The 10146-nt window shown below is 33.5% G+C and overlaps 1 protein-coding gene across 7 annotated transcripts in view; it reads left to right on the forward strand.

The window, feature by feature from the left end:
- Positions 1-8671, forward strand: part of GOLGA4 (golgin A4) — a 126987-nt gene extending 118316 nt beyond the window's left edge. For 4 of the 7 annotated variants that reach the window (XM_053599250.1, XM_053599253.1, XM_053599251.1 and 1 more), the window contains 2 exons: positions 5028-5090; positions 7970-8671. In XM_053599250.1, coding sequence (XP_053455225.1) covers positions 5028-5057 — 30 coding nt within the window. In that variant the 3' untranslated portion in view covers positions 5058-5090; positions 7970-8671. The remainder of the gene's footprint in view (positions 1-5027; positions 5091-7969) is intronic. The other 3 variants (XM_053599252.1, XM_053599255.1, XM_053599256.1) reach the window with 1 other exon arrangement.
- The last annotated feature ends 1475 nt before the right edge of the window (positions 8672-10146 follow it).

Consider the following 10146-nt stretch of genomic DNA (forward strand, 5'->3'; position numbering starts at 1 on the left):
CATAATCCATTTATATGTGAATAAAAGATATACATGAGTAATATACAGTAGAACCTCTGTAAATTGACCATCCAAAGGACTGTAAAAAATTGATAAACACACAGAGCTGGTCAACATAAGGAACTACGTCCACTGTACTGATACATACATCTGGTGCATGTCCAATCTATGAAAATTAGGTCAACTTAAGGAGGTTGTCAACTATGGAGATTCTACTGTAATTCAAATAATAAAAATGGACACTTTGGGGCCAGGTGTGGTGACTCATGACTGTATTCTCAGCACTTAGGGAGGCTGAGGCGAGATCACTTGAGTTCAGGAATTCAAGATGAGTCTGAGTTAAGAGTGAAACTAACGCCTAGAAAAAGTAGAGAAATCAGCTGGGCATGATGGTACACACCTTTAGTCGCAGCTTCTTGGGAGGCTGAGGCAGGAGGCTTGCTTAAGCCCAGGAGTTTGAGATTGCAACAAGCCAGGATGACACTATGCACGCTAGCCTAGAACACAGAGCAAGATCCTGCCTTTAAAAAAAAGAAAAAAAGGTTAAGAAATACGAAATAAGATCAGTATGGAGTGAGAAAGATCCCAAAATATGAGATGACTTATAAATTAGTCAGTTGGCATCACCTTTTGTCAGTCTAAGGAGATTCTTTGTACTTTAATAGAGTGACTCAGGATTGTTTCTTGTGATGGAAAGTTAAGATCACTGTTGATTGAGAAAATTGAAGCAAGAATCACATTTGCCTTAAAATTGTTCTCATTCATAAAATGACCAATAAAAATCACTGTCTTTGATCAAGTCTCTTGAAGACCTTTTAACTAATCGTAAGAAAACACAAAGAAGAATATAATGACTTGTCTTTTTCCAAAAGAAAGTAAGCACAGTGAAATGTATACAAAACAGAACTTTAGGAATTTATTAAATAATCCTTTGAAATCAGACTGGGTGCTGTGGCTCACACCTATATAATTTTAATACTTCAGGAGGTTGAGGTGGAAGGATCATTGATGCCAACTATTTGAGACCATCCTGAGCAACATAGTGAGATGCCAAACATAGTAAAATTAGCAAGGTGTGGTGGTGTGCACCTGTAATTCCAGTTGCTCAAGAGGCTGAGGCAGGAGATTTGCTTGAGCCCAGGAGTTTGAGGTTGCAGTGAGCTATGATGACAATAGCCTGGGTGACAGAGTGAGATCCTGTCTCAGGAAAAAAAAAAAAAAGATTTAAAACATTAGCTTAAAGTGTTCTACACCAAATGGATCTTTTCTATAACTTGTTGTAAATGTGCATCTGTAATTCCCTTCTTTTAAAATCAGCAAGCATAAGTGTTTTATTATTTTTGCTTTGAGGGTTGAAAAGCTGGGATAGAAAAACCAAAATAAACTCAAACATATTATGGTATGTTGCCTCCTCTGTCAAGTTAATATTTGGGAGACTTGAAGGAAAGTACTTGGATTGTACTTTGTGTTGATAGTGTACAGCTCATATTAATTTTTGCATTATTTATCAGGTGCTATAAGAGGAATGCATTCTTAAAACTTAGCTTTTTGACCCTGATGATTATACTTTTACTTTGTGGCATTGATCGAAAGCGTTCCATGACTGCTAGTAAGGTATTTTTCAATCAGTCCTGTCTTTAGTATATCTCCCCTCTCTTCAGTGAGTTTTATACTCTTTATTTGAAAAACTGCATTATAAATTATTACTTTATTTTCCGAGTTCAACCTAATCTCAAGAGTATATTTCATAGATAGGAAGCCATCATCTGTCAAGTAGGATTAAATTAAAGGGCATCATTAGAGTCTGGCTTATTTAACCTACTGCTTCATTGACTTGCTGTGGAAACTGAGGCAAGTCTCAGAGCTTCTGTTTCTTCACAGTACTAACCTGATCTCACTAGGATTATCAGAGAATCAGAGTGTAGTGCCTGTGCTGGTTTTCTGTGATAATGTAGAGGAGGAGGTACTGGTGGTGGTAATTATTTAGCTTCCCTCTAGTGATGTACAGAACTAATCTTTCCTGGAAAATGAGACTGGAAAGGTCTCATAATTGAAGATATAATAATTGATATGAGTAATAAAAACCATTAAAGACCTCCGTAGGAGAATCAGTGACACCAGCTCCCAAAATACCTCTATCCCTGTTTCAGAACCTTGGAGTCTTGGCCACATGTGATACTACTGTGGTGAGAGCCTAGATCTCAACAGCTTGGCCACTATTAACTTAGGCAAACCTTTTTTATATTTCTGGCCTTTATTGGTAAAATGAGGATGTTGGATTATACCATCTCTAAAGTTTATTTCCCTGTAAAATGTCAAATTCAGGGTGGTGCCTGTGGCTCAAGGCCAAAAATTACAAAAAAAAAAAAAATCAAATTCAGAATTTCAAATAGGAAAATAATTGCTTTATAAACAGTAGGCAGAATATAAAACAGAAATGCACACACCAAATGCACATACCTTTGTCCCTAGATCAGCCTTTTTTCCTTCTCTCAGTGTTTAGTTTATTTCGTTTGCTGCTTCAATTTGTGATGGCTTAGGTAGCTTAGATGGCAAGAGTAGACTGAGTAGCATAGTAGGTAAGAGTGAATACAAAAGCCCTGTCCTATCTAATGAATAAGACTGCCCTAAAAATACAGTCTCTGATCTTTTCTAAAAGTGAATGTTACTTATTCTTTTAAGATAATTTTGTTAAGTTTATTGTAATTGGGTGACAATCATTCATAATTGAGAGATTTGAGAGATTCCATTGTTGCAGAGGAACCTCTTCTTTAAAGTTTCCCTAGAAATACAATTTTCTCTTCTAAAGTACTAGCAAAACTTAATAACATAAACTTGTGTCACTATTTTCTTGATGACTCCATTAAAGAAAATTTTTCTTTATAATGAAAAGGTCTCGTTTATTTTTCATCTACTGTAGTAATTTTTTACAGTAGCTGTTCTGTTGACTTGGCTTTAGTTTTGCTTTCATGCTGATCCTTCGTGTTGTGTTTTAGTTGTTCAGTGCTTGCTCTAGACCAGTCTGTATTGTATTAAAGTGTCTCACTTTTCTATTTTTAGTTGGAATTTTTAGAGTCCCCCTCTGAATTAATAAAAATATCAGAACTTTTCAGCATTATTAGGTACAAAATAGTTTTTTATTCCATTGTGAGGTTTACCCTTTTTTCTTTGCCTGGGCTCAAAAGATGCATGTAAGCTGCATTCAGGAAACAAATGCAAAAAAACTGACATGTAGAGAAAAACACCATACATGTAAAATACATTTTTAAAAGTCTTGAATGTGGCTGGTGCCCATAGTTCAGTGGTTAGGGTGCCGGCCATATACACCGAGGCTGGTGGGTTCGAACCTGGCCCGTGCCAGCTAAACTCAACAATGACAACTGCAACAAAAAAATAGCTGGGCACTGTGGCAAGCGACTGTAGTCCCAGCTATTTGGGAGGCTTAGGCAAGAGACTCGCTTAAGCCAAGAGTTTGACATTGCTGTGAGCAGTCACACCATGGCATTCTACCAAGGGTGAAAGCTTGAGACTCTTTCTCAAAAAAAAAAAAAAAAAAAAAAATCTTAAATGTGATTTTTGTCTCTGATATTGATGGAGACAAATTGTTAGATCATTGCAAACAATTCAGTAACATATATAGAAAGAGAAGTAATCCTTCCTGATCTTCAACCTCTCAACTATTTCTACCATGCCATGATCCTGTTAATAGTATGGTGAAGGTCCCCACATTTTCTAAGCCTTAATATATACTTATAATATTGCCATATCATTCAATTATTTTAGTATATAAAAATGAGAGTATGGCTTGGTGCCCATAGCACAGTGGTTAGGGCGCTAGCCACATGCACCAGGGCTGGGTGGTTCGAACCCAGTCCAGGCCAGCTAAACAATGACAACTGCAACAAAAAAAAATAGCCGGGCATTGTAGTGGGTGCCTGTAAAAAAAAAAAAAAAAAAAATGAGAGTATGCGAAAGCTTACTTTTTTCACTTAGTATATTTTTACATTATTCTACTTCATTACAAACTGATCTACCTCATTCTTTTAATGACTATATGGTTATATGGATATCCTCCATTTTAATTCACCAGTTTCCTGTTCATACTATTTGCTTAAGTTCTTTTCAGTTTTTCAGTACTTACAAGTGTAGACAACAGGAAACATCCATATGCATATATTTTACATATTTTATAAGTTTTCCTATAGGGTATTAACCTCATTGTATTTTGTGGGTTACAAACATTATTTTCTAGTTTGTCTTTTGATTTTGCTGCTTTTTACTAACTTCATGTTAAATATAAAGTAAATATAAAATGATATGTTTAAGCTGGCCATATTGTCCAAGAATAGACTCAGATTTTATAAACAACATTTGTATTTAATGCTGCCATTTTAAGACAGAGCATGAAGCTAATTAATAATTTTGGGTTATGGCCATAGAGTGGGTATAAGGTTTTCCAGAGTAAAATCTATATTTAAGATTGAGTTCCTTTACATTGAAATTTCAGTTTGGGTCACCATTCCTGATATACTTTGAATTACAAGAGAGTTATTCAGTAATAAAATTGATATATATATATATATTAGGAATGAGAATTCAACATATAGATACACTGCCTTTCAAACTCATCGACATTTTTCCCAAAATTTTTTAGGGCAAATTGAGATTAAGTAAATTAAAATTTAATGTGTACTTTATTAGAATTATGAAAGAGGTTTTTTATATAAAGTGTATAATAACCCCCTTATTTATCTAGTGGCTATATACTTAAGTATGAAGTACATCTTTCATTATGTTGCTTAAGTTTTTAAATAAAGTTGCAAGTAAAATCTCAGCTGTATGATATTATACTTATTTACAATAGGTGGGGTGTTACCTATTCTTAATATTTTGCCTTTTTCTTGATTTGGGGAGATTTCAGAAAAAATTTAAGTATAGTCTATTTAATCCTAACACATATATTCTATGTGTTATAATAAAAGCCTTAAAACTAACCCAATAAGCTTTTTTTCTTCCTGGCTTTGTAGTTTACTTCACCTCGCAGTGGTATCTTCTGAGTAAACCATCAGTCTGTGCTTAGTTAGCATGTGGTGAGTGAAGAATAATATGTCTTGTGTCTTTTGTGCAAAAATCAAATGTATTGCATGATACTAACCATTTTGCTGGAAATCTTTTGCTTGCTTAATGAACATGATTATGCTATGGGTTCATATAAGTATTTTCTATTAATTATGTTATATAGATTAATAATCATGCCACAAGAGTTATATAATTTTGGGAAATTTCTTTAAATAAATAGTAGTTGGAAGTTTGAAAGTTGCCCTTTGAAATTTTGTTAAAGAATCCAAAGAAGTGGATAAGTTTAAGTATCCTGTGTTCCTTTTTGTTTTTTATTTTCCAAGAATGATCTTTGAAATTAATATTTGTTGTGACAGGGAAATGAAAAATCATTTTCTAGATAAAAGTTATGTGATATACTACACAAATCCAGAATTAAAAATATTATAAAGCCTAAGTAGAGTCAATGCTAGTCTGAAATAAATGAAAACTAGTAAGGTTGATTAAAAATATACTTTTATTACTTCCTGTGATCATACAGTTTAATACATGATAACATATTTGCCTTGAGGAGACCTTTAGGTAGCCTGCTTTAATTGAATGTGACTTTCTTATTAATATATTATTATAGTGAAATGAAGACATCTAAGATATTTCTGCATAGTTGTTTTTTTACCTTTTAAACCCTATCCCCATACCTCTACATGTTATTCATGCTATTAGGTTGAGTTAGCACCACATAAAAATTTAGGGTACATCTTTATCTTGACTACCAGAATTTTCACAAATAAGTTAGATCACAATTAATAGGGTTTAATTATGATTGAAATAAAGATTCTCTGTGTTTGTTAATTCAGCCAGCATTCAGCTAACAGTATCAAGGTTTAAAATGCCAAGATATGTTTCTTTAAGCTTTTAGCTTTAAAAATCCTTGGTGCTGTCTGGGCATGGTGGCTCATGCTTATGATCCTACTGCTGTGGGAGTCTGAGGTGGGTGGAGCACCTGAGGTCAGGAGTTTGAGACTAGCTTGAACAAGAGAGAGACATCCCCTCTATTTTAAAAAATAAAAAAATTATCCACGAGTTGTGGCAAGCACCTATAGTCTCAGCTTCTTGGGAAGCTGGGACAGGAGGATCACTTGAACCCAGGAGTTTGACGTTGTTGTGAGCTATGCTGATGCGTGTCACTCTAGCCTGGGCAACAGAGAAAGATTCTGTCTTTAAAAAAAAAAATTATTTTTGCCTACATTTAAATTTCCTTTTGATTTATTTATATATCATTACTTTGTCTTAGTAATCATCTGAAATTATCTTGTTATTGTTCCTGTCTCCATTCTAATGGCTGGCAATTCAGTGTCTGGTTTTATTAGGTTACTTTTGTAATAATAAGCATGAACATTTTTTTAAATGTAAATTTTATATCTAACTTAGTAAGTCTTAATTATTTCCTTTTAAAAATAATATAAATATTTCATTGTACTTGTTATATTAATGCAGTTACATGCTATCATTTATCACTAGAAATGTATACTGTACAGCCTTTTGATTAATTAATTGTCCACTTAGCTTATAGTTTGAAACATTTCAGACATAAGATTTGCAAAAATAGTATAATGAGCACCTGTATATCGTTCCCCTAGTTTTACCAAATTTTCTCACTTTCTTGTTTTTGATCTCTCTTCATGTATCTTTACCCCTTGGTAACATTTACTCTTTATCTGTAAACATTGTGCTTACAAGTATTTGACAGTTGTAGACATAAACTAAATACTTTAGCATATGTCTTTAAGGATAATATATATTATATATAGGAAAATGTCCTGCATAAAATATTCATGTCAGAATGTTAATGTTAATACAATTATCTAGTATGTAATAAATAGTCATTTTTTCCCACTTCTCCAAATAACATCTTCCATAATTTTTTTAAATCCGGGACTCACTAAAGATTGCACCTCACATGTGCAATGTAGCAGTCACGTTTTTCTAGTTTCTTAAACTGGAGAAGTTCTCCCAGCCCTGTTTAGTTTTTCATGATATTGTCACTCTGCAGCATTGTTGAATCATTCATGAATTTTGTTTCTTGCAATAGCTCTCAAAATAATAAATGACAAAGGAATTTAAATATAAGAGAAGATATTTTTTATATTTTCTATAAATTTGTAGGACCAACATGATTATTGAACTAGTTTTATAAATAATATACTATCAGGAGTACATCATAGTCATATTGTTCGTTTACAAATTGAGAAGACTTTAAAACTTCCCCTTTCCACTAAATCCTGTATATAGAAAGTTTGTCTCTTTTACTTAATCTTATTTAGTAATTAATTTTTATAGCATTTTAAATTCATACTTGATCTGACTACTAGCTTTTAGCATTTTAATTTGAGAAATATAAGATTTTGGCTTTGTTTCTCATAGCATTTTTAATTTTTTAAGTTAAATTTGTTGTATTTTTGCTATTATATGTTTCATGCTGGGAGAATTGCAGTATGTAGAACAATCAACACATTGGGAAAGAGATCTGACCTTTTTCTCTTTGTTAAATCCAACATGAAGAGCTGCATCTTTGTGAGATTCAACTGTCTTCACATTTGCTCTCAGGTTTCTTTGTTACCTGGTAGCATTCAATACTTGATGAAAGGTTGCAATTCCAAATTACACTTACAAATGCAGTTTCCCAGAATTGTTGTCTATAGGTTGATTTGAATCATTATAAGAACATTAATTTTTAGAAGATTCTTTTAAGATTTAATATTTAGGATTGTTCCAAATTCTTTACTGTAATCCCTGGACCATAGAGTATAATTTTATTTTCACTTGAAAAAACAAAATCTCCAAAAAAGCTGACCTTAAAAAAATTTTTTCTTTCTTTCTTTCTATATCTTCTTTTCCTTTTCTTTTCCAGTCATGGCTCAGATCTTCATCTTGAAGAAATAGAAAGAGTGACTGATGTTGGGTGACTGCTGCTTGGAAAACTGTCCACATCACTACTCTTTGAGAATGAAGTTGTCTTTCAGGAGTCCTCATGTACAAGACCAAGAAAAATATGGCCCATAGATATATTGCTGACTGCCTTTAAAATAGATTTTATCAATGGAGAAATGGTGATAGTTTTTTTTTTTTTCTTCAATTTTCTGTTAGGAAGAGTTTATGTTTAAAAGATAATTTTGGATAATTTAACCTGATTTATAGGCTTACCTAATGTTCCTTTCTTTCTTCTTTTTATCCCTCTTTTTAAAGAACTGCTTGCCTTTCCTATTTATTTTTTTGGTGATTTTTTTTTTTTTTAAAGACTTGTGCAATACTTTTTGAGGTGAAACTTACTGGATTTTTCTGATAAATTAGAGCATTTAATTGACTTTTTTTCAGATTGATTTGTTGACTATTTGCTAAAGACTATTTGCTAGTTCTTTAAGCTATGACATATGATAAATCCCAAATGGCAGTACCTCATTGTTTACGTAGCTTTTGTACTTATATTTTTCAGAGGAAAAAATACTACTGTAAATTGTAAATAGTCAATACATAACTGTATTGTATGCAAATCTGTGGCTGTTGGCAATGTCATCTTGAAGGAACAGATAAATAAAGGTTATTTACTATATAATATTTGCTTATTGTGTTTCTTCTTAAGTTGAAGTCTATTTCAAAATGGTTAAGAATCCCTGTTCTATTGAGGAACTATTTGTCAAGATAGCTAAATGCTGTGCGTTTAGAAAGATTTTTGTGTTCAAAGTTAGTATAACCAAGTTAGAAAGGATTATGGAAACAAGAAATACTTCATGGTATCTGATTTAGGAACCTCCTTGGAAATGCCTCTCCTCTCTGGAATAGACTATACCTTCATTCTTTTTAAATTTAGAAATTTCTGGGCACCAATAGGTAGGAACTATTCAAAGGGTTTCACACACCCTTCACATTCTGGGAAACACGGTACTGAATATCTAGCTATTACCTAACTTCTGCCTCAAGGTGGAATCTCAATTATCCAACCAGCCTGGATTTTATCTCTGTTTCTGAATTTTACATTGTGATACAGTGGGGGAGTTTTGAGGGTTAGGAAGATCAAGAGGGTCTTCCTTATTATTCCAGTAAGGTAAGAGGATCTTCCTACCCTTTTAAAAAACATACCATGTGACAAACATAACAATTTGTACCCTCATATTAATCTGAAATTAAAAAGAAAGAAAAAGAATATCAAGGAAAAAACCCATATCATGGTTTATTTAAATTGGCACAATTTTGCCCACTGAAGGATTTCTGGCAAGGATGATTTCTTACCTTTTTATCTTTTTCTAGGGTAGAAATGGTGGGCCCCCAGTGAAATCCATATGTAACTTTCTGTACTTTCTCCTTTTATAGAGAAAAGCATGTCTTTTAAGAGTAGAGATTTGCAAACTTTTTCTACCAAAGGCCAGATAGTAAATATTTTGGGCTTTATAGGCTATATAGTTTCTGCTGCAGCCTCTCAACATGTTCATTGCAGTGCAGAAGCAGCCATAGACACTACATAAAAGAGCATAGCTATGTTCCCGTAAAACTTTATAAAAGCAGGTGGTAAGCTGGATTTGGCTGGGTTTGGCAGGATTTGGCTCGTAGACTATGGTTTGCCAAACCCTGAGAAACAAACAGCTGGATTTTAAACATGGGGGGAAGGGTAATAATTGGTTAATATGTATATATGAGTTACTTAATTTTCTCCAATGTGGGTATGCAGCCCCTCTTTCAGAAAGTGTACAGCAAACTCACTTCACCTTGATTAAGTGAAACTGATGGCCATTAGTCTAAATCAGGTGTCCTCAAACTGCAGCCCACGGGCCACCTGAAGCGGTGTGAATTGTATTTGTTCCCGTTTTGTTTTTTACTTCAAAATAAGATATGTGCAGTGTGCATAGGAATCTGTTCATAGTTTTTTTTTTTAAACTATGGTCCGGCCCTCCAACGGTCTGAGGGACAGTGAATTGGCCCCCTGTTGAAAAAGTTTGAGGACGCCTGGTCTAAATGAAGTAAAAAACCACCACATGTTCTTTAAGTGGGAGTTAAGCAATGGATGTGTATGTCCATACAGAAGGGCATAATGAA

This window comes from Nycticebus coucang, chromosome 8, assembly GCF_027406575.1.
Source record: "Nycticebus coucang isolate mNycCou1 chromosome 8, mNycCou1.pri, whole genome shotgun sequence".
Taxonomy (NCBI): Eukaryota; Metazoa; Chordata; class Mammalia; order Primates; family Lorisidae; genus Nycticebus; species Nycticebus coucang.